General features: G+C 39.8%; 1 protein-coding gene across 3 annotated transcripts in view; it reads right to left on the bottom strand.

The window, feature by feature from the left end:
* The window catches only part of Lis-1 (LisH and WD40 domain-containing Lis-1), a 58,068-nt gene that overhangs the window by 9,754 nt on the left and 22,483 nt on the right, over window positions 1-25,831 (bottom strand). For 2 of the 3 annotated variants that reach the window (XM_068381722.1, XM_068381724.1), the window contains exons 2-8: window positions 11,965-12,063; window positions 10,109-10,262; window positions 9,665-9,811; window positions 9,060-9,216; window positions 5,113-5,287; window positions 2,368-2,503; window positions 1,269-1,424 (exon numbers count right to left, since the gene is read on the bottom strand). In XM_068381722.1, the coding sequence (XP_068237823.1) occupies window positions 1,269-1,424; window positions 2,368-2,503; window positions 5,113-5,287; window positions 9,060-9,216; window positions 9,665-9,811; window positions 10,109-10,262; window positions 11,965-12,002 (963 nt within the window). In that variant the 5' untranslated portion in view covers window positions 12,003-12,063. Of the gene's footprint in view, window positions 1-1,268; window positions 1,425-2,367; window positions 2,504-5,112; window positions 5,288-9,059; window positions 9,217-9,664; window positions 9,812-10,108; window positions 10,263-11,964; window positions 12,064-14,685; window positions 14,718-25,831 lie in introns of all 3 variants that reach the window. The other variant, XM_068381723.1, reaches the window with a different exon arrangement.

Below are 25,831 nucleotides of genomic sequence, written 5' to 3'. Positions count from 1 at the left end.
ACAACAAGTGTGTGGATTCCAGGTGCGTGGAGAGTCAGCCAGCATGAGATCTGTGAGAAACCGCTATATTACAAGACATTCTACCAACGTCATCAAGTTCCTCGTCGACGCCATAACGCTCATATTTATCAACTGTGGGCACTGAATGCATGGGTCCCAGGTGAATGTGGATCTCAGATGCGCATGGAAGGCAATATGGGCCAACGCTGTACGCATGGAGACCTTGCATACAATCATGAAAGGCAGAACGTTCAGGGGGGAAAAAAATCAAAACCACCAGTTGAGCGAGCCAGAAGTACAAGCGTACTATCTAGCACCTGAAAAGCGGGAGCTCAGTAGCCTGTTGGGAGGGTTCGTCAAGTTTTAACAACCATAACCAGGTTCGCTGAAAACATACTCCTATTAAAGAACAAAGGTTTATATTCTTGTAGGAACAAATAAATTTCATAAAAATTTTAACATTCCAGAAGAATCCTATGATTACACAGTTCTAAGATGAAGACAAATGCAAGCTTTGATAATGAGCAGTTATAGAGAAAATTCAAATGACTGTACATACATCTAGAATCCTTTAGGAACATTTATTCATTCTAATAAACAATTATTTGGCAGTGATTTCAGCCGTCTGGAAGTATTGTAAACATTGCAGAGGCTGAGAAAACACTGTGCTAGTGGTGATAGTGAAGCCAATGACTTCAACCTTCTGGGAGCATTAAAAACATTGTAAAGGCTGTGCAGTTATAACAACTCTTCCTAAACTTGTGCCTTCATCATTGTTTTTACACTAGAACTATCGCAATTCTTTACTACCAAGTGAACTTTGTGCTAGTAAATTATTTCCATTTAGTCCAGTTTTTTATCAGCCTTGTTATCATCATTTCCAGGCCTTCTTACAGGTCTTGATCCTTTAACTACAATACCTATGCTATTCAAAAAAATCCTCATCCCTTTTCACCTAAATCTCTTACACCCTAACCAATTTTTCAGCAAATGGACAGCTCTGCAAAACTTCAACTTCATTCACCTCTCCATCCCAAGTTTCATCCAATTTAAAATAAAAAGAAAATAAAAAGAAAAAAAAAATAAAAAAAAAGAAAAAAAAAATAACATGCCATCAAGTGAAACCCTTACGACAAAGAGAAAAATACCTCCCATAAGACAGTCAATTAAAAACAAAGTCAGTACTTCGTAGGCTTTATAACTTAATAAAAAAATATTTCTTAAGTTTTATTGCAAAATAAAACCAGTGCTGTCGATCATTGGCTTACCTTGATGGTTTTATCTCTTGAGCCAGAAATAAGGAAAGGTCCTTGGTAACTCGGTTTACGGTTGTCTGTTGCAACCGCTTCATTGACTGCTGTGCACGCATTGCCTTCACACCAAGCAATGCATTCTACAACATGGTCGTGCTCCCTCAACTCAGCCTGAAGAAAACTTCCAATCAGAACAAACGAATTCATCTTCTGTCACTACGATATCCTCTTAATATATTTATTGAAACAAAGGTGCCATAAGTGAGGATTTATATCCAATATGTGCCCACCAAATTAATGTTCTAACATACTATATCAATATTGTTTATAGAGTAGACAATCTTAACCTTTAATAGTGTAGTACCTCTGGTTACGAATAACTTTGGATATGACCATGCAAATTTGAATTGGGTTACGAGTGCTGCATTGGCTTGAGCAAAAATTTGCTCTATATGGGGATTTTTCTTTTACTTTCACGCAAAGCAAAAGAAAGTATATATCACCCATGCAGAGGTCACGCCGGGTTCATCAAGGTAAGGCTTCAGGCAGGCGAGCAGCAAATTTATTTACCAACAATGCAATGGCTAATTTCCAAACCATTTAAAAAAAAAAAAGGCAAAAGCAGTAGTATCTAGATAGGTCACTAGTGGTTATTGAATGTAATTGTGTAAGTGACCATGTGTCCAGAAAGAGTATACTCAATGATTCAGATAGTGATTGTGAATGTCATTCACGCAAGAGATCTGGTATTTCACCAGTAGTTCTATGGAATGAGATTCTCCTTCCAAGCAGCAAATCCCTCTCTTCAAAGGGAAGTTAATTTGTCAATTATTTCTATTTTTCACAGAAAATTAGTCATTTCTATTCAATACTTGTGTTAAGGGTTATAATTTGTACAATTTATGAAACCTTTAAAAAATAGTGTATATGTGTATTTATAAATGTGCGGAATGGATATTGTGAATTTCCTTTATTTTTTCATAGGAAATATCACTTTACAACAAGAGAATTCTATGTTGTGAGCTCGCTCCTTGAATGAAAAACTCGCAATCTTATCTCATAAAACGGAGATTCATCTCCCAAATAAAACATGAGAGCCGCAGTTCAACATTACCTTGCACTCCCTCGTTGCTGTCAACCAAACTCTCACAGTTTGATCATTGGAACACGACGCAATTAAGGAACCGTCACTGCATACTCTTACCATCCTTACCCATTCTCTGTGACCCGTGAATGTCTTTACACAATAACTGAAAAGAAATATAAAAAGTTATTTCAATTAGCACGTTAAGAAGGAAAGTAATTAACGTGGGTTGAATATTAAAAAATATAAAATTTTAATTAGTTTCCATATACTGTATGTACTCTCAAAAAGATAATCACAATGTTTTTGCAAAAAAAGATAAGTTGTCAAATAGAGTATTTTTGAAACTATAAATATACATAAAGAACTTCATTTGAACTTAACTGGCAAATTACAAGTGAACTGGTAAAACTAGGCTGTTAATAAAAACAATTCTGATCATAAGCGTTGATAACAATAATCAAACTATTGAAAAACTGCTAATTTTAGTTCTCTCTCTGACACCATAGTTTTCTACTTCCATATTCAGTGTTTTTTACATTCTGTATTTCAATCATGCCTTGCATATGTGAAAAAAGGGATCTAAAATTATTCTAAGCCACACCGTTTTCCCATTTCTGGTCCATTTTAAGTACCTAATACACAGTCCTAAACCATGTTTCTGATAGCCTCCTGCCACAAGAGATAAAGGGAAACCTCTTCTTTGTCTGCATCTTTTCCTACTTTTATGTGGGGTCGATGTTTCTAGCCAGCGTCCTCCATCTACCTCTGTCCCACACTTCATCACCGACACTTCATCACCGGTTAATCCCTTTGATCAATCATCCTTGATACAGTTCATCCACCTTCGCTTTGGTCTCCCTCTCCTCATTCCCTGTACCTCCATTTTATCACTTTCCTCCCAATATACCTCTATATAGCGTTTTTTTTCTCTCGCCGTTACTGTTGGCCATAGATGCTCTACAAGCCTTTTCATCATTGTCATAAATCCAGCCCTAATAAATTTCTAACTGGTCTGGTGGCCCAAAAGAGCAAGACTCCACAGCATCTCCCCCCTACAAAGTAACCACAATCAGCCTATCATCAAAATATCAACACAAACAGAAATTAAGATGATGTAAGCCTGGGCTGGCATCAGATATATAAGTAAGGGTAAAGACCCTGGATGGATAGGCCACATACAAGTATGCATCAAGAAGGGTGATGAGAAGCTTTAAAATCTTTCACAATGCATCTCTTCACATATTCTACCTTGAATGGAATCAGCTGAAGGAACTTCATGATTGGGCTGGGATCTCTAATGTTACAAGCCTTAACTTCTTTTGGGAGGACTTCGAGGCAACAATAAAGCCCAAGTAACTTTTCTTGTGAACCTTTCCAATCTCCTGCTTTTCAACAATGGATCTCACCTGGCCTGGAAGCTTTCACATTCACAATGAACGGGGAGTGATAACTACAGGAAAATCCCAACGACCTACTACTCCAATATGATCTTGACACAATTTCTACCAATATCTCTGAAGACAGACCTCCACTGGTGGATGTAACAATTAAAAAGAAAGGCAAGACTAATCTTTTCCACCACAGTTTCGTGAAGTCTATTAGCTTGAAGGATCTGTGATTTTACGGACTGGTGCCTCCTGAAAGTGAAAGGCATGTTTAAGGGGGTCAACTGAGAACCAAAGGGCTGAGGGCACTGCAGCAAAGTGAAAGGCCTGTGGAGGGAGCCCTCAAGAACCTGCATCTTAAGCCACAAAGTCAAGGACACAGCTAGTGTTCATAAGCTTATTTACAAACTCATTGACCAGGGACTGGGAAGAAGAAGGGATTAACAACTTGGAGCTTATAAAGATCACAAGAGGAAGACACACCCAGCAAGTACAGAATTATTTCAACTTCCCGCATATAAGACGACTCTTATGCTGTATCCTAAAATTCACCAGATAATTGGAGGTCGTGTTAAATAACTAATCTGAAAATCACACCTTGAATTATAAGAAATGTTTATTGGTAGGCTAGCCTTGGCCTCAGTAGAATAACCAATGATAACGCGTATGGAGTGGGAATTCAAATGGCAGTGCATCAAAGAAGGCACTGAAAGTGGACATAGTGAAACAAAACAAAAAAGGGGAATAAAGGTAAGGAATTTCAATACGTAATAATTATTGAGTACTGGTACTGTATTAGTGTAGGGACACTATTGTATATGGTACAGGTATTTCTATGTATAGGGTACAGTCATCTACAAATGTTAAGGAATAGTTCTCTTTTTTTATGTATATTATATTCATACAGCATGTTGTGTATGAAAAATCTGCATCGTAAGAATGGATTCCATTAATAATTCTAAGACCTCCTGCTTCAGCTCTACATCACATGGAACAATTAGAATGAAAAGGAAGTGGCATAAGTAAACAGGATGGTGAAAGCTAAACTAAAATCATGATTGAAATGAGACCAATGGAACAGATTGCCAACCATGGAATAAGGCACGTTTATAACAAGGTTGCAAGAATAATACATCTCAAACAATGAGTTGCCTAAAATTGAATTACCTAACAATTCATAAATGAGCCTCCCACAGAATCAATATCTAAGCTCAGCATATGAAGGGTTGTGCCCAAAGAGCATTGGATGATGCATATTACTATGAATTACCCTGATGACAAAATTTATATTATTAAAATATTAAAGTACAATAACAAGAAAAATAAAGTGGTATAAACATTGAATGAATATAAACTGGTTTAAAGTATTAAACTTTCAACTACTTACCCTGTGGCCACTTCCCACATTTTGATAGACTTATCCCTAGAACTACTAAGAATATAGTCGCCCGATGGCATGAAGGTGACTGATGACACATTGTGGTCGTGACCGTGCATTGTCTTGACACATTCGTATGTCGTGAAATCCCACAACTTGATTGACATATCCGCACTACATGATACTGAAGGAAAGGAAACCATGGTTATTATAAGCTACAACATAACAGTACAGCTTACTAGTAATTTTCAGTAAACCATTTCAAAAAGTTCAAGAATAACAAGAAGACAAAAAGTATAATAAAAAAAAAGAAAAAAAAAATTTCCCTTAAAACTAAATCAGCTATCCCTGCTTTACCCTGTGAGCACCATTGCCTCACCAATGGATTTGGCAATAGAAGCCCAATACCTTTCATTGGAAATTTCACTTGGCTAATATTGACACAAAAACTGTACATCATAGAACATTACAACATATATTGTTGTACAACTGAATAAATTTCATTTCCATAGATATGAGGTTACATCTTTTGTAAAATTGTTATACATAAATAATAAAGCAAAAACCACTGGTAATTACTGGACGTAAAATACGTCCCAGGGGGCAAAATTGAGTAGAAAAAGTGGATGTACAGTAATTATGTCCAATGGTGCTCAAAGGGTTAACCCTTTTATTTAGATATTTCTTTAACTTAAACTAGAACTTGTTATCATTAAATTCTTACATGACAAGCTTGCTTGCGAGTACTAATTAACAAGCAACCTAATCTGCTAAAGAAAATTTTCTATATACTAAATTAGCTACAGATTTCTGTCCAAGTAAAGTTAAACAAATGGTAATGAGGACTTCAACTCAATAGGTCTATAATTATCGTAACAAAATTATGGTAGCGTAATATGTATTTAACCTACTTATATCAACCACAAGTCCTATAATTAGAGTATGCTTTCAGCAAAGTTGGATATGGCTGTTAAAACTTTAGCAAGGTGGTGGTGGTCAGAGAGTGGCAGGTTAGGTCCCAACCACCCACCAGGCCTGAGCTCTCACTTTTAACCTAACCCTACGACTTTTGTGGTGGTTGAGGCAAGAAGTGTAAGTAAAAATCTTAGGTTTCTTTACTGTAGTTAAGAAAAATGCCAATTACTTAAAAAGAATTGAGATTTGCTTCCACCCTAATACAAATTCTCATTCTTTGATGTAAGTCTTATTCTTAGATTCTTAGCAAGGATGAAGTCTCTATAATCAACTGGCTAGGTTTACTTTACCAGGAAATGTCAAAAGCACTTTGGTCTAGTATAGAAGTAAAAGTAGTGACTCATGTCAACCTCTTAACAACCTGTACATGAAGATGAGACAGGTGTTAGGCTAGGTCACTATTTGGGACGGGTAAACAGTCAAGGAAGAACCTTCTGTATATTCGTGGAGGTTAAGTTGTCTTCATAACATGGTTATAACAACATGAGTGCATCAACTAAACTTAAGCTGCTTGTTTATGTGGTTCACCTCTATCTATCATCCAATCCATAAAATAACGGAGCAACTGCCGTATATCATGGATGGGGAAGAAAGCAAAGGTAAAAAGGCCAGTCAATCTTACCTCTCATACTAGACTTCCATTGTGACCTCTTGAACGATATGTCTCTTGTCCCGTGAAAGAACTAAGTTTGCTACAAGATCTGCTGACCAGCTACACAAAAGGCCAAAGATACCAGTATCCAAGGACCTGTGTGTACTCCTGTAGGTAATACACAGTAGGTTCTGCTGTTATCAGACTCATTTATCCCACAAAGCCAGAAAGAAAAAGAGTTCTAGGACCTTTTCCTTTATTCCTTCCAGTGCTGTAGGAGGAATCATAGCCTCCTACCAGAACAGGAAGGCAAGTCCTAGGAATGAAATGAAGGAAAAGTCATGAACAACTGGTACCCAGGTCCTGAAATATAACTCACGAATCAAAGTGATAAGAGATGCTCTATCTTTGAGAATGACTTGATACACAGGCAAAATTATGTTGTTTACACTTGCTTTGTCTGGGCTAGGCTAGCCGAGAACAGCCTTGAGAACCTAATCCTTATCTGCTGTCTATTAAAACAGAAATGAGTGGGATTACTTTAGAGGCCTGCAAACTCCCGGTTAGTTCCCTGAAGCTTCAGTTCCCTAGGAGCTCTTCATGGGTCTTGTCGATTCTTGGACCAAAGGCCGAGTTGTATCCTTCACTGTGAGAATTTTCCTGACATAAAAAGATAAAAAACTGCTCATCAAGATACGATTCAGCATGTGACCACTTGGGAGCGCTCAAGATCACACCAAACCTTGCTGTCGTCAACTGAACGTTGAGCGACTGGTGAAACAGGAATGTGATGGAAAGATGGTGCTTAAAAGTTACTTGGGACGTTTAGCAGGCGCATTTGAATGCTACTGACAGACTGGGACTATGGAGCAGAAACAGAGTTTTTTTTTGTGACTAAATGGCAAGCCAGTTGGCAGATGGTGACAACCTGAAATAGGAAACCTTTCCTCCACATAATAATGTAGGGATCTCAATTAATCCTTTAACTGAGTCCCTGTCAACAGTGTGTGTGTGTGTTCTTGAGAAGTACTCGTGCCTAGATGAACCTTGTGAACACTTCTACATTGTCAACTTTCCAAGAGTGCAACTGCTTCTTGAGGGTCTGTGAAATGAGCCCCTTCCGTTGATGTAATGAAAGCAAGTCCTCCTTCAACGTTACTGAACCAATTACCAAACTCGCTTGCAAGGTAGCCACACTGCACGTGTTACCAGAAGGTTGAAAAGCAGATACATTTCTTCCCAAGATGGATAGGAAATAGGTGGCGTCCCCTCCATTCCCACATTAGTCTGTGGACAGCAGCTTCCCTGGAAGAGAGGAGTTCCCCCACTGAAGATCCTTCAGCAGCTACCATGGTAAATCCTCCTAAAATCCTAAAACAACATACCAGAAGGAAAGGGAATGATGGTTACAGACTATAGTGCTTCGGGAACTATGGGAGGGATTGTTAGGGAGCTGCCAGTGAGGAACTAGTCTCTCTAACAGCTAGAGAAGTAATCACTGCCAACACACTAGTACAGTATGTGCAAATACTTTAGTAATCGTAGATTCAAGTCCTGAAGATCTGTGACTTCGTAGTTAATTTACTAAACTCAAGTGTCGTACAGTCAATAATTCTATCAATTTTTTGAAGAATCCTTTAAGACATTCACTGGTCAACATAGTTTCCCAAGGCTAAGAGGTGCCAAGTTCCTTAGCCGCAGAAAAACAAACAGGAGTGTGTGGAAATCGTGCAAGCACAATATGGTTCTCAGAGTTTGTAGGAGTGCTAAGATAGGACCTGAGAAATCACCTGTTCCCATCCATATCACATGAATGAGGACAGAAAACTCCAGTAGTAGGAAAAGACAGTGTCAAAATATCGAGCGTTGAAAGATTTCTGGGCTGAGAGCACTGGGAATAAAGATTTCAGGACTGAGAGCACTGGGAAGAAAGATTTCAGGGCTGAGAGCACTGGGAAGAAAGATTTCAGGGCTGAGAGCACTGGGAAGAAAGATTTCAGGGCTGAGAGCACTGGGAAGAAAGATGACAGAAGACAGGAGTCCTGCTTACTCTGGTTCTTTGAAAATAAAGACTACCTCATTAAAAGTTTAAATGGATATTTCAGCTTCGCTGAAGTCATACTCATTAAATTTTGAAGGTTTGTATTACATGGAGGAACATATGTTACAGTATAAACTTTTAATCCTACAGCCTATGCATTATGAAAACCAAGAACAGAAGCATTACCAAGATGGACAAAATTCCTAAATGCTTAAGATGAAAAAATTCCAGAACAAAACTCTCTTGAAAATGCACACCTGTATCAGCCAAAACCAATAAGTGACCAAAGCTTTCATCAAACAAAAGCACGACTACATTATAAGTACTTATGACATTCATTTCCCCTACCAAGGAATTTTCCATTATGATCAAACGCAATGTCTTGAATACTATCCGTGTGTCCCTTCAGTGTCTTCTCGTAGTCTCCAGTTTCGTAATCCCAGAGTTTAATGGTCCCATCTTCGCTTGCAGATACCATCACTGAATACAGAGGGTGGAAAATGACCTGAAAAACATTACATTCACATTAGTTAACCAAATTCTTCTTCACAGACAATTTATTTTTGGGAAATGTTATATTGCCAAGGTAATATTGAATATCCACATCCACCCTTCACCAATTACTTTCTTCTGAGAAAAATATACTTTGTGACTTATAATCTAAGCAGATATTAATAGAAAAATTTCCATGTGTACTGTACAGTATATGAAATTTAGGCCCATATTCTAAATACTACAAAACACTGTGGATGTTAAACTACAAAACGTGAATTCTAAATTGAATATTCTTGATTGAACTTCCACCATTTTTAACCAAAAAAGTCAAGTATATCCTTTCAATCCAAATATATCTTTTGAAAAGAGAAGTCTTCCAAGATGTAAATAATTGCCAAATAAAACCAAATTAGAGTGGTAAAAGGAGAAATTCAAGGAAACTATACTAGAAATCTTACTCTCGTGACAGGTGCCCTGTGTCCCGAAAGGCAATACTTTTCTGGAGGTCGAGGTATCCATTCTGATGGTGAGCGTTTGTCTCGCGTGGGAGCACCAGCAATATATTCTCTTTCTGCTTCATTTAACTTAACTTCCAATTCCATCACCTGCAATAGATAAAAGTTGTCACAAAGCCCTCATAAAAGAAATGTGATGAATATATTCAAGGCATAAATTCTTCAATTCTATTGCCATTGCTAACAAAAATTTTCAGGCATCACAAAAAGACCATGTCCGTGTAACCTTCAGAACAAAATCTTAATATCCATTCCGTAAATCATTTCTAAGGATAACAGATTCCTATACCACACAATGACACACTAATGTATACCCTTCACTTGTCAGCAGTGCTAAACATAACCAAGTATCAAAAGAAAGTTAGTTGCTAAATTCAAACCACTCGCCTTTTTCTGGAGTCGAATGACCGACGTCCATTTCTTTTCGAGGAGGCCCGCATACTTCCTTTCAATTTCTCCTGGCATATCTGCCTCAGCCTTGAAGGCTTCCAAGGCATCCATATAGCCATTACTGCACAAGTAGTCAGCTATGGCTTTATTCCTATGAGAAAAAAAAAAATAATGGAATGAGTGGGTATTCTTTTACTACTCTGCAGAAACATAAAAAACTGAAAACAAAAAATAGAAGAAATTTTAGTAAAGTGTGACAGTTCATGTCTAATGCAGTAGCAAGAACATAATTCAACAGGGAATTGGAGGAGAGATGTGGTGTCCAGAAGAGATGACGTACAAAAGTTCATGAAGATAAAAAGGGTATTGTTTACTTTGAGCCATATTTTATGATATTAATCTCATAATGTATTATTACTGCAGTTCTATCAGTGTAAAGGACATCTGATTTAGTTGTACAGTAAAAGTATAAAAAAAAAAATCACAAAGTATTTAAAGACTATCTAGAACATCAGCTGTTTTCTAATTGTAAGATTACCAGATTACCTTTAAACATTTATTTTAACTTTGAAACTTACAAATTCAAGTTTGTTAAACTTTAACCTAATCAACAACCAAAGCTGAGAACATTTTCAAACAATCAAACTCACTGCAAGTATTGGAATAACCTACATCATCAAAGTTCTACTCATTTTAACATAAGCGCACAGAATACAAATGCCTGTTTACTACAGGATTAATGCTCATTCGTTTCTGACGTGCACAGAAAATGATGAGTCACTACTCTCAGGTTACTGCCATTTCGAACACACCATTAATTCATAAAGTGGACTTTTCCAAAAATAATTCTTGAATGCCATAATGCATATGAACATACAATTCTTCCATTGAACTGACAAGTACCCAAATGACATACAGATTACAGAATAAATTTCATGTATGATCCCAATAATATCAACAAATGTCTCTTTCATTCTTGACAACTACTTGCCCTAACCTAAGTCCAAGATATTTAACCACCACACATTAACCATGTACTTTTCTAATTAGATAAAATTGTATCAGAAAATTTCATAGTTTGTCTACTTTCTGTAAAAGCATGGTATTATGGTACTGTATATACAACTATTATCTATCCTTAAGACGTCTATAAAATGGCTAGGTCAGCCTACACATTGAACTTGCTATAAGAGAATTTTCTTTACTATAAATTACTGAGAAGTGTATAGAATTACGGCATTTGACATCTTGTATACATGTATGATTTATGCTCAGTGCACCTTTGAAAATAAACAGATTTTTCCCTCCTTTAGAACATTAGAAATACAATTTGTCTCTTTCCACAGATGTGCTTGTCCCCATTTCAAGGGAAAAAGCATCCTCCAGTTATCTAGCTCTAGAATAATTAGGATAACTTGTCTCGAAAAAGGTATTGGGTTAAACTAGCTTCTGCATATTGAAGACTTGTTGAAAATAGGCTTTGACCAATCTTATGAGATGCCCATCATGATTTTTAAACCATAACTAAAAATACACAGTTCTTTTTTCCATTTAAAATAAGTCTAGTTTAACAAGTAACAACACTGATGATGGAGATTCATGTAAAGGAGGAAATGATACCAAAACTCATGGCTAACTAAGCACATATTTAATGCTTATAGATATTAGCTTGAAGAAAATAACACTTGATATCAAAAAGACACGTCATTAAATCAAAAATTGTACAGCTGTCCCTTCAAATTGTAAAATGGGGTCACAGGTGCTCAAATTAACAAAGAAATAATTCTTCCAAGTGAAAGCATGGAAACACGTAACCAATCATCTAGCTATCTATAAACATGAACTGTACTCACAATTCCTCTCGTTGCCGCTGTGATAAAACCATTTTCATGTTCAAAGATTTACTGTGGAGACCAAACTACTCGTGGGGAACACTTCTTATACCTCCATACCTGAAATAAAAAATAATTGTATTAGAAAAAGTTTATGTACATAAATTACAGCATGAAATCATAAAATTTGTCCAATAAAATGTAATGTATCCTCTGCTTGCCTAACACTAACAGTAATATGTATATACATACGTGTCACAAATCTGTATACAAAATTTCAAAAGTTCCTAATTAAACTTTCATTCCCAACATTCTAAAGCCAAGCATACTACAAAAAATCAAGAAAAATGTTTCACATTTCAACAATTTTCCACAGTAAACTGACACATGGTTTGTAAATGACAAATGCTCATCACCGGTAATAGTCTATCTGGTTCAAGCACTGCTCACTAACAACAGTTGAAAACTGCATTTTAAGGAAGGTTGATTACTCCTGACAACTTTAAAGTTACAAAACATTTAAGTTGTTTCTACACTTCCTCCCATAAAAAATGTAATGTGTACTGTATATATCATATTGTCACATAAAAACCTTTAACAAAAATAACTTATATCTATCTCCATAAACTGACAAAATAAGATTGACAAAACATTTCCACTTCTTAAAAAGAGCCCTTTGAATGAACAATATGTGCATAATCCTTCTTTCCCAAACACTAACCTAAATCCATTTCTACACAGGCACAATTGTAGTCCCTTTTATCTCCCACAAATATTGATTTCTATGACAACCTTTACAACGACTGAAAGGGCTGGAGGAGACGTTAAGGATTTCTTACATAGGACACGCTGGTACCAGCATACAGGTAGTTTGTATATACTGTACTTAAGATACTTCACACAACATAAGATTACAAATGGGTATTTATGTGTAAAGTACACAGATCAATAGTGTATTTATGTTAATCTAAAATATAAAAAGGCTCCTCACTTGAAGTATAAACAAGTTATGTATTATAAACCATGGAACTATGGGGGACAATTTTTCTAATATAATAAAGATTACAAGTAATTACATGGTGCACTGGTATACCATTCACACAGGGGCAATGATGAATGGATCAATAAAATTTCATTATTCCCACTCTACAAAGAAATCTAAGATAAAAAAAATGTGAGTAACTATTGAATATCTTTATCAAGTTTTAACATACCCATCTGGTCAAAAGATAAACAACAATGAATAACATTTCCCCATGATGAATCAGACCTCGACAACAACGTTCATCGCAATGACACATCTACAGATGTTGAGTCACAATAAAGAAAGGAGAGCTTAAAATCAATACTGCAAGGCTCCATTCATTTGAGGAAGTGAGAAGACAGATAACAGTCCTATCTTGGTATAAAAAAAAAAGAACCTTATTCAAGTGTGTCGGCAGTAAGGAACATCGTAGCCCCAGGCCTCAAAATCAATTCTCTAACAACGTGATAAAACATAGGCGGCCCAATGTAATGATAAGGTTCTGCCATAATTATGTCCCAATCAGTCATGCAAAAGCATTTCTTTGTCACTGTAATAAATTTTATACCAGGACAGTCAAGAGTAAAGAATGCAATCTCATTTGAACTCAGAAACTTCAGTGGTAAAAATAAAAAAACAAATATAACTCGTATAAAATTGTTGTTAGACTATTTTGTGCGCAGAGAAAACCATATTATGCTGACTCATAGTCAAACAATTTTGGCCTATCAGTAAATGTGAGGTAAAACATCTGATATAGATAACAATCCTATTGAAAAATAATACTTATGAAACTAATACAGTACTGTAATATCTAATAACCACACAATGCAAAAAGCCATACAATATGGGTTTGCCATGATGTAGGGAACACTTAACCAACTAACATGCAGCATATCAGAAGCTTGGCCTATGAACAAAAGGGACAAAATTTTTTATAAGATAACTTGCTACTTTCTATAAAAAATTAATCTTGTCTATAACCTTAAGCAAGCAAACTGGTAATGCATTGCAAGTTTGCATAACATCATAAGTCCAACCAGAATAAGTATTAAAAGGCTTAAAACACCAATCCTCTCTAACCCAAATGTTTCATTTGACTTACACAGCCAAACATGAAGCAATGAACAAAGACAAACAACTCATATTTACGTATTATAGGGTCTATCAAATAAATAAATTAAAATGACATGTAAAACTTCAAGTAACGTCACTTCTAAAACATTTGGTTCTATATGTTAATGCATGATTTCAAATATAAAAAAAGAGGAACAGACTATTGTCATTAGCAATCCCACTCAAAGATATACCAACTGGTATGAAGAACATCACTATGATAAGCAAGCTTACACTCAGTTGTGTAAATGGCTGTACAACTTCCACTAAAAGATTCAAGTTCACACTTTAACCATAATTTCAATTTAAAATCAGATGCTGTACCAAGTGATCTATACAGCACAATAGAAATATAAGCCATATTTGCATCATAAAAAGGCTAACAGCTCAACAGCAAGACACTAATGATGTAAAAAAGAAAAAAATCAAGAAAGCCCGATGAGTATTAGGGATGGATTTACGGTATTTAGGACAGGTGGTACGCTAATGAGAGGTACGTTCATGAGACTTCATAACCAGTTAACCAAAGGATCTCTTCATAGAATGGATAAAACATCACACAACATACACATACTACTAGTAGAGTTTATTGTGTAACTTACGAGGTCCAGATATCCTGGTAGGTTTGGCTTGTCTTGAATGAAAGAACATAGTACTGTATAAATATCAACAAACTCATCAAATCCCGATCTACTAACACTAAGTATTTATTGATATAAATAAATGTAGCTATTACTCTACATTACCAAAAACTAATGAACTAGAAAACTACATTATCAATTTTCCTAGTAAATTTAATTAAAATGTTATTTTCCTTAGTAAAATAAATTTTTGAATATACTTACCCGATGATCATATAGCTGCAACTCTGTTGCTCGACAGAAAAAACCTACGGGCGGAATACGCCAGCGATCGCTATACAGGTGGGGGTGTACATAAACAGCGCCATCTGTCAAAGGTACTCAAGTACTCGATGTCAACAAAGAACCAATTTTCTCCTCTGTCCACTGGGTCTCTATTGGGGAGGAAGGGTGGGTCCTTTAATTTATGATCATCGGGTAAGTATATTCAAAAATTTATTTTACTAAGGAAAATAACATTTTTCAATATTAAACTTACCCGATGATCATATAGCTGATTCACACCCAGGGGGGTGGGTAGAGACCAGCATTACATGTTGACATTATTATGAGCTAAGTATTCCGTATTTCATTTTAGCAGTTATTCAAAATAACAAGCATAAAATAAATAAGTACCTGGTAAGGAAGACGACTTGAACAATTACTCTGCCTTTTTAAGTACGTCTTCCTTACTGAGCCTCGCGATCCTCATAGGATGCTGAGCGACTCCTAGGAGCTGAAGTATGAAGGGTTGCAACCCATACTAAAGGTCCTCATCAAAACCTCTAATCTAGGCGCTTCTCAAGAAATGATTTTGACCACCCGCCAAATCAAGTAGGATGCGAAAGGCTTCTTAGCCTTCCGGACAACCCAAAAATATTTCAAGAGAAAGATTAAAAAGGTTCTGGAATTAGGGAATTGTAGTGGTGGAGCCCCCACCACTACTGCACTCGTTGCTACGAATGGTCCCAGAGTGTAGCAGTTCTCGTAAAGAGACTGGACATTCTTAAGATAAAAGACGCGAACACTGATTTGCTTTTTCAATAGGTTGCGTCGAATATACTTTGCAGAGATCTATTTTGTTCAAAGGCCACGGAAGTTGTGACAGCTCTAACTTCGTGTGTCCTTACCTTCAGCCAAGCTTGGTCTTCCTCATTCAGAAGGGAATGAGCTTCTCGTATTAACAGTCTGATAAAATAGGATAAATAATTCTCTGACATAGGCAAAGATGGATTCTTAACTGAACACCATAAAGCTTCAGACGGGCCTCGTAAAGGTTTTTAAAATAGAACTTAAGAGCTCTTACAGGACATAATACTCTTTCTAGTTCATTTCCAACCATACGATAAGTTTGGAATATCGAACGATATTGGTCAAGGCCGAGAAGGCAGCTCGTGTTTGGCTAGAAAACCAAGTTGTAGAACATGTAGCCGTTTCGGATGAGAATCCGATGTTCCTGCTGAAGGCATGAATCTCACTGACTCTTTTAGCTGTGGTTAAGCATATCAGGAAAAGAGTCTTAAAGGTGAGATCTTTCAGGGAGGCTGATTGAAGTGGTTCGAACCTGTCTGACATAAGGAATCTTAGAACCACGTCTAAATTCCAACCAGGTGTAACCAAACGACGCTCCTTCGTGGTCTCAAAAGACTTAAGGAGGTCCTGTAGATCTTTATTGTTGGAAAGATCTAAGCCTCTGTGACGGAAGACTGATGCCAACATGCTTTTGTAGCCCTTGATAGTGGGAGCTGAAAGAGATCGTTCTTTCCTCAGATATAAGAGGAAGTCAGCTATTTGAGTTACAGAGGTACTGGTCGAGGATACGGATACTGACTTGCACCAGTTTCGGAAGATTTCCCACTTCGATTGGTAAACTCTAAGGGTGGATGTTCTCCTTGCTCTAGCAATCGCTCTGGTTGCCTCCTTCGAAAAATCTCTAGTTCTCGAGTCTCTTTCGATATTCTGAAGGCAGTCAGACGAAGAGCGTGGAGGCCTTGGAGTACCTTCTTTACGCGTGGCAGACGTAGCAGGTCCACCCTTAGGGAAAGTGTTCTGGGAACGTCTACTAGCCATCGAAGTACCTCGGTGAGTTATTCTCTCGCGGGCCAGAGGGAAGCAACTAGCGTCAACTTTGTCCCTTCGTGAGAAGCGAACTTCTGCAGTACCTTGTTGACAATCTAGAACGGAGGGAATGCATATAGATCTAGATGTGACCAATCTAGTAGAAAGGCATCTATATGAACTACTGCTGGGTCCGGGATAGGTGAGCAAAGTATTGGGAGCCTCTAGGTCATCGAGGTTGCAAAGAGATCTATGGTTGGCTGGCCCCAGGTGGCCCAAAGTCTCTTGCATACATCCTTGTGGAGGGTCCAATATGTTGGAATTATTTGTCCCTTCCTACTGAGACAATCTGCTATGACATTCAAGTTGCCTTGGATGAACCTCGTTACTAGTGAAAAGTCTAGACCTGTTGAACAGGAGAGGAGGTCTCTTGCGAACTCGTACCATGTCAAAGAGTAGGTCCCTCCTTGCTTGGAGATGTACGTCAAAGCAGGGTGTTGACCATGTTCACCTCCACCACTTTGCCTTGAAGGAGAGACCTGAAGCTTTTCCAGGTCAGACGTACTGCCAGAAGCTTCTTGCAGTTGAAATGCATTGTCCTTTGACTCGAGTTCCATAATCCCGAGCATTCCCTACCGCCTAATGTCGCACCCCAGCCTACGTCCAATGCGTCCGAGAAGAGAACGTGGTTGGGAGTCTGAACAGTCAGGGGAAGACCCTTTCAAAGGTTGATAAAGTCCTTTCACCAAGTCAGACCAGACTTTATCTTTCCGGAAACCGGGATCGAGACCGCTTCTAGCGTCTAGTCCTTTTCCAGTGAAAAGCTAGATGATACAGAAGAGGACGGAGGTGTAGTCTTCCAAGTGACACAAATTGAACCACGGATGACAGTGTCCTAACCAGACTCATCCACAGCCTGACAGGGCAGTGTTCCTTCTTCAGCATCTTCTGGATGGATAGCAGGGCTGGGGGTTGATCGTCTTGTTCAGCAATGTCCTCATCAGAGGGTTCCTCATCCGAAACTGATGAGGAAACGGCAACGGAGTGGGCAACGTCTGACTCGCTGAATCCGGTCGCACTGGTGGATGCGTGACGGAGCCGGACACAAGATCATGGTACTGCTGCACAGTCTGTGAACTGTCAACCATGGGGGCGCGAGGAAGTACAGCGTCAACCCGAAACTGTGTAGACTGTCTGGGTTGTGCAGTCAACCCCCTACAGGGTTGCTGAGGTTGCCGCACTGCGTCACAACAAGTCATCTCTGCTGGTTGTTGAACGTCTTCCTAGTGACACACTGAACGTCCACAACCACCTCCGAGAGTCTCTTAACGTCAACGTGCGACTGGCAACCCACACTGGGTCGCACCGGTGGAGGAACCATCTCAACTGGCGGACGTGAGTAGGATACCTCAGCGTCAACAGGGCGTACAACCAACCGGTAGGAAGGTTGTTGGCTAGAAGGTTCTTCTCCGTAAAAAATCCTCTAACAAGGACACAAGCTTGGACTGCATGTCTTGCAACAAAGCCCATTAGGGTCTATGGGAGCAGGTGTGGCAACAGACGGGGTTAGCGACTGAAGCGGAACCATTTACCATCCCTGGAAGCCTTGTTATGCTTTAATTAAAGTCCATAGGAGGTTAAGCAGCTTAAGGCTCCTCTCCAAATGACAGAGTCCTCAAAGGAATATCAGAAGGAGGGAGAACAGCACTCTCTCATCTACAGGAACCATGTCCGAGAAAAGCTAGGTTATCTCAGTGAGGGTCTCACTGGTGCAAAAGCAGCAGACCAGAAGGCAACGTTATGTAACTGCTTGACAGTCTGTGAACTGTCAAAAACTGAACTGTCAACCACAACAGGTGCGTGAGGACATACAGCACTGGTGCATTAGTAGCAGACCAGAAGGCAACGTCATGTAACTGCTTGACAGTCTGTGAGCTGGCAACAACCAAAGCTGTGTGGGGAAGCCTCAACTCCTGACTGACTAGTCTGCTGCGGGTGAGTGGCGGTAACCACAGTGGGTTGCAGAGGCTGACACACCGTGTCAAAACACGGCAGCTTGTGGTAGCTCACGCACGGCAACGGAGTGCTCCGTGTGTCTGTGGGAGTCAGCATGCGTCTGGCAGGGTCGACTGCGCATGGGTGGAGGAGCTCTCACAACAAGAGTGTGGGAGCAGGCAGCCATGCTGGCGCACAACCGTGGCAGGTTGTAGGCAAACGGGTGCATCGTCAACCTTCTCCGCAGTCGGAGTGTGGGAGCAGACAACAACCAAAGCGGAGTGGTGGTGCGTGGTGGGGACTGCCATGGGTTGCGGAAACTAACGCATCGCGTCAAAACATGGCAGCTTGACTCCACCTTCCCACTGCTGATGCGGTAGCTCACGCATGTTAACGGAGGGAGCCGCACGTCGGCTAACGTTAACATGCGTCTGGCAGGGTCGATTGCGCATCGGAGGTGGAGCTCTCCGCAGCCGGAGTGTGGGAGCAGGCAGCCTCAGCGTGAGCTGGGTGCACAACAGTGGCAGGTTGTAGGCTAACGAGAGCAGTGTCAACCTTCTCCGCACGAAACTCCTGCATAACCGCAGCTAACTGAGTCTGCATAGACTGCAGTAAAGACCACTTAGGGTCTACAAAAAAACGGCAACAGACGGAGCTACTGTCCGTCGTGACTGAGGGTCTAAAACAGCTGGTGCGGCAACAGACGGAGTTACTGCCTGTTGCGGTACCACATTGCCTCTCTTGGGAGGTGTGCAGTCGTCGGATGACTGCAGCGAGTCCGAACTGACCCAGTGGCTACACCTAGGCCGTTGGACTTGCGCGGAAGGGACCGACTTGCACTTAAAAGCTGCAAGATTTGGTCCATGGTTTCTTACGAGAAACCTCTTCCGCAGACGAGGAATAAATGGGCTCTCTCGTCTTTGTGTGGGTGGGGCGATCTCACGTCGGCAAACGTGTGTAGATACGCCCGAAACCACGGAGGGAAAAACGTCTGTTCGTCGATCAAGGCCTGTGGAACCCATAAGTCGTTCGACATTACTTCTCCCCTGGGCTTGGGAGCTTGTAAGAGGTCCCGGACTAGGTGAACAACTGGCACGAACAGACGAACCCTCGGACGCAACACTGTAACACTTTGCGCATATCACTTTATCACTTTTGATTTTCTGTTTGCACTTATTTCACTGAAATCGAAACTTTAACTGATTTCTACCTGAAACACGCAATCCTATCCTTCATTAAAAGGTAGTCATTGCGAAAACAGTTTTACAATGCAACAGAAAAACATAAATAAAGATAAAGAATTCAGTGGCTGGAAAAGAGACTAAACACTAGATCAAATAAACTACGTTTACAATCTCTCACCGCATAAAGCCTGGGAACAAGAATAAAACCCTAGAAACGTTTTACCTTCTTCCCCTACAGCGACTAGGGAGAAGAGTAAAAAAAAAAACGAGAACCACGTTACCCGCTTGTACGAAACGTTTATTCTCCTCTCTCTCCCTCCGTCTCTATCTCTCTCTCTCTTCTCTCTTGAATTAGCACCTGAGAGAAGAGCCCAATTATATATCGTTAAAACATGTTATTTGCTAAAGGAAAAAAACTGAGAGGTTTCCCAAATAAAAAGTTCCTTTATTTAGAATTTAAACTCTTTAAGCTAAGAAAGAATGAACGAAACGCTAGAATCGGTTTACTCTTACTGCAAAGTGAAACCGTGATACACTCTCTCTCTATCGTAACGATAGAGCGCAAGTTGAACGTTCTGAACGTCAACAACTGTGGAGACTAAAAACTAAACGTTAGTTCATCTTTGAAAACAGTACGAGACTATCAAAGAAATTCTTCCATAAAACATTAAAATTAAAAAAGTATTAAATTCTTTAAAGGTTAAATACGAAAAAACGGGCTCAATGTTAATTAACTTCGGTTCCAAGTTAGGACCGCCTACTATTAGGAAAGGTCGCATATAAACAAACATAAAAATTTATTTTTATAAGTTTATAATAATTGGAAAGTTAACCGAAGAGGCCTAAAAAGGCGGAGAGATATAAATAAATGGATCTATAACGTGTTAAGCAAAATTACCAAAAACCTAAACACACTTCCGTCTAAGGGAAGGGTCGGCCATTTAAAAGTGAAAGAGAGTCCATACTCTCTTCGTCACCATAATTAAATCTATCGAAAACGAATTCAAGTTTTGAAATGAAGATAAAACCCCTGCATAGCGAAAGCTCAGAACTGGAATAGTGTACTTCACCAAATCGTTGTGAAAACAAATCCAGTTAGGGACGGCGTATTTAGTAGGTCCTGCCATTGGCACGACAGAGGAAAAATTGGTTCTTTGTTGACATCGAGTACTTGAGTACCTTTGACAGATGGCGCTGTTTATGTACACCCCCACCTGTATAGCGATCGCTGGCGTATTCCGCCCGTAGGTTTTTTCTGTCGAGCAACAGAGTTGCAGCTATATGATCATCGGGTAAGTTTAATATTGAAAAATGAAAGTTCAAATCTAGAAGTTGGAAGGTCATTGCAGCTTTATAAAAAGACATACAGTACAGAACTTTCCTTCCGCAAATACCTGTACATATTATAAATCCCAATAAAAAAAAAATCAAACTATCAGAAAAATCAGATATCACAAATTTTAAAGAAAGATGATTCTGGAAATAAATGGAATTTTTCCTAAATATACAAACTTGACTCCTTTACATTGGAGATAACAGCAAAACTGGAATACACAACAGTTAAAATTTCATAAAGAAGAGTAAACTATTGCCAGGAGGGGAAGCCCCAGCCCCTGCTTGCTAACTAAGTAGTCACTGATTGCAGCTGGGACTTTTTAGGGGGCTGGTGATAAGAGAGAAAGTAGGAATAAAGGACTCTCATTTCTAAAGTTAAAAAAAATATGAATTACAGTATATCAAAATTCGTCGTTTCTACCGGTACAAATAATAACCTTCATCCTTTACAAAGGACTATTCCTTAGGTGAGAGCAGGTCCCTATTAAAACTGGCTGGAAACTTATCCTTGATTTCCAAACTCGTACCCTGCAAGTGGCGTATCCATCCCAGTGTGTCCACAGCCCATGCAATAAAGGATACTGAGCAGAAAGTCTCGGTGTTGTAACAATGAGGCCTATGTACTGTGAAGTAATAGGTTTACCTGGTTTAAGTGGGCTAGTCGGCCAGCCAAGTAGGCCTATATGGAGAAAAATGCAAAATTCTGAAAAAATTCAAGGAGCTTTGTTTGGCAATGGAGAATGCATATACAAAAATAGTCATCAAAATTCTGCTTACTTTCATAGCTATAATATCTCAATAAGTCAAAAACATTGCTCTGTACAAGAAACTGCAGTAATTCTTCTGATATAGCCTATATTTTGATAATTATCAAAATATCAAACAAATTGTGAGAAATGGCACCTGTAGACCATCCTTGAGTCACATTTAGACTGCCACAATTACTAAATTGTGACAAAACAAAGAAAGTCTGCCTCGGTAAAAGAGGTCTTCCTCTGAGTCCGCAAAGATCTACCATCGTCTTGATAGTGAAGGAGACAAATGCCATTGGTGTGCAAATGCTGATACCCGTGTAAATATTGGTGAAGACTTGTGGCGCTGTTGAGACACCGAAACAAGAACTTTGAACTGATACAGTGTTGTACATGACAAAGCGGAAGTACCTTTTGGAGATGGGGATGGACTGCTATCAGGATGAGCTTGTCCTTTGAGGTCAATCACCATCATAAAGTCCAAAAGCCTGACCCTTCGCCTGACTGTTGCTGCGGGCTTAAACTCATTCAGGGCTGGTTCCCAGCCTCCAAATGCCTTCTCTATAAGAAATAGTTGACTAAAGAAGCCTGGGGAGTCGTCTTTGTCCTTTTAAAGTGTCCCTCTCTAACATAACCTAAATCTCTGCCTGAAGGGCTACATCCTTCACTGATCCCTGGGGATATGACGATGACATCACTGGTGGTCAAATAAAGAGATGGTGGTAGAACTGCTGAACAGAGCAGGTATCTGGAAGGAAGAACGTCTACAGTCTGTTCCGCCCGGTGTAACCACCACCACCTCATTCCACAGGTGGCGTCATGGGATGAATGACGCCCTAGTAGGGGACTTCTCTTAGCCTTTAGCCTCTGCATTGGCCACATCCTTGACACTGTCTGCTGTAAAAGGGCTTACTGGCTTGTTCCCTGCCTTATGATGAAAGTGTGGCTGGAGGCAAAGATCTTACATGACCTGAATTGGAAGCGTACTCTGGCCACTGAAAGGACACCCCGATGTGCAGAAGCGAGTCCTAGCTGGTCTTCCTCCACTTCTCGGCTACTGCCTCCTCTCCTCTTTTGGGAAGAGTGAAGGATCCTTCACAGACACCCTTTGAAGATTTAAAAGCTGCCGCCAGCCGATCTGCTTCTGGAACCTGTAGGCCCCAGCATCTCACCTCTTCAGGACCCAGTTTGTCCATTGGTTGGCTGCTTGATAGGTCAAAACTCGACAGCTCTGGCTCCCGTTAAAACGATATTCATGAAAGCCTAACCAGTGGTCAATCCAAGAAACGGCCTGAAGAGTTGCCATTACTGTGCTCTCTATGCTCATGGCTTCTGCTGACGAGAAGGTAATGAACTGTGGCGCCAAACGGTGAAGTGGAGCCTGGGGTCAGTGCAGCCACAAAAGGATCAAGAGGTAAAGGGGAAAGAGAAACCGCCTGGGTATAGTAATACTTCCTCTGGTGCAAGAAAGCCAGAGGATCTCCCCACCCTTGGGGAATCCTACCTTGCACAATTCTTCTTCACCCAAGAGGTTACTGCACTGTAATTGTTCAGTGACCACTTTCCTCTTGGTAAGGCAAGAAGACTCTTTAGTTATGGTAAGCAGCTCTTCTAGGAGAAGGACACTCCAAAATCAAACTATTATTCTCTAGTCTTGGGTAGTGCCATTGCATCTGTACCATGGTCTTCCACTGTCACGGGTTAGAGATCTCTTTCTTAAGGATACACTAGGGCACACTATTCTATCATTTCTCTTCTTTTGTTAAAGTTTTTATAGTTTATATAGGAGATTTTTACTTGAATGTTACTGTTCTTAAAATATTTTATTTTTTCTTATATCCTTTCCCTAACTCGTTGCAAGAAGCCTCTCTGAGAGAGGAGTTACTGGACAGATTCCAACCGTGAAGTTGAAGCGAAGCTACGGATTTGTGGAAGTTGTTATGCGACTGCTTGAATAGATCATGTCGAGGAGGAAGTTCCCTCAGAAGCTCCATCGGGAGCTGCAGAAGGTCCGGGACCCATTCTGTGATGCCATTGAGGAGCTATTGGAATCATTGATAAATTCTTGCTCATCTTGACTTGGCTGCGGACATTCTCATCAGACAGGACGGGGGGAATGCGTACACATCTATGCTGTCCCAAAGTTGTTGGAATGCATCTTGCCTGAGAGCCTAGGGATCCGGGACTTGGGAACAGTAGAACGGGAGTGTGAAGTTCAGGGCTGTTACCAACAGGTCTGCAGTCAGGGAACCCCACAAAGTTAAGACTTTGTTGGCTACTAGATGATTCAAAGACACTCGCAGCCCACTATCTGAGTCGCTCTGCTCAGATAGTCTGTTAGCACATTCCTGTTGCCAGGAATGACGCAAGTGGACAGGGACACCTAGTTGTCTTCTGTCCACCTGAGTATTTCTACAGCAAGATGGTTTTTTTTTAAGAGATTTATATCCTGGTGCCTTTCTGATTCGGACCAAAGGATGGATATGGGGACCCTCCCCCACAATTCTTTTGACGCATCCAAAAGGAGCATAAGTTTCAGAGGTGCTGGGGGGGGGGAGAAGGATGGCCTCTTTGCAGAGGTTCTCACAAGGATGGTGAGGCTGCAGCAACCACAAGAACTAAAGAATTGAGCGGGACGAACCCCAGTCTGGAGTTCACCAGTCACTGGCCACCACAACTCTTAAAGTGGCCCTGACTCTCAAGTAAAAGTCAACGCTCCTCGGTTCGTACCAAGGAGTCGAGAGGTTGGGTAGTAAGAGAACATACAGTATTGAGTTAATGTCAAGATGTTCAACTGATTGCACACTTCTGCTAAGAAGGGGGGGTGACCTTATCCCCCACCTCCAACTGCCACCAACTTAGTGGAGGCTGAACGAGTAAGACTGTTACAAATCTGTAAACCAGGTGGCCAGTACTGCTTGTCTTATCGAACAAGAGACCGGTCGGTAATTACAGAACGCACCCAACTACTTCCAACAAATAAGATTGAGACGTATCTTTAATCTATTATTGGACAGTTAATATATGCATAAGTCTATCCACGGAGCAGTAACACAGACCTAGGGGCGGAACGAACATGTGGGCGTACAGTGGTCGAAAACGTTCGTAACCGAGATTTCCTACTTATAAAAGACGAAAAACATTAGTATTTATTTTAATCTCTGATCGGTAAATGAAAACAATAAACAACAACAACAACTAAGACCTTCGATCGGAAAAAAGGAAGTGTCTATGACAGCAGATCGCATTTACAGTAAGTCTGGTTATGAGAAGGTAGACGAGTAATGTTTAACCTGGATTTAAACGAGTAGTGTATAATCTGCTTTCTCGTAAGGGATACGGTACAGTATAGCCATTACAACTCATTAAAATGGAATTCTACTGGTAGATGGACTATAGCCCTAGTAGGCAGAAAGATCGTTTACACGCATATGAACTTGCTCTCTGCGGTAGCGCATGCGTATTCTTTGCTTCTGAGTAAACTTTTGAAAATGAATTAAGGCCTGATCAAGGATATTATGTATGTGCGACGAATCGCAACAATATTTCCCAATAATTCATTTGATCAACGACTAGCTGCAATATTTTAAATGTGAGCACAAATGCCCACAAACAAATCATACAGTTATTACAGCGATCATTCCTCCATATGTCTGCCTACCCTTCTTATGGAAGGGCCAACAATGACAAAGTTGTCTGTCCCCCTAGAGGGCGGGGTTTGTAATGGTCATAAACGTAGAGAAGTTGACAATTCTTGTTGCTATCGGTCGTAAATGTAACCCAACACTGCTCCTTGGGCCTAAA

The sequence above is a fragment of the Palaemon carinicauda genome, chromosome 10, assembly GCF_036898095.1.
Source record: "Palaemon carinicauda isolate YSFRI2023 chromosome 10, ASM3689809v2, whole genome shotgun sequence".
Taxonomy (NCBI): domain Eukaryota; kingdom Metazoa; phylum Arthropoda; class Malacostraca; order Decapoda; family Palaemonidae; genus Palaemon; species Palaemon carinicauda.
This window is presented reverse-complemented; position numbering and strand designations above follow the sequence as displayed.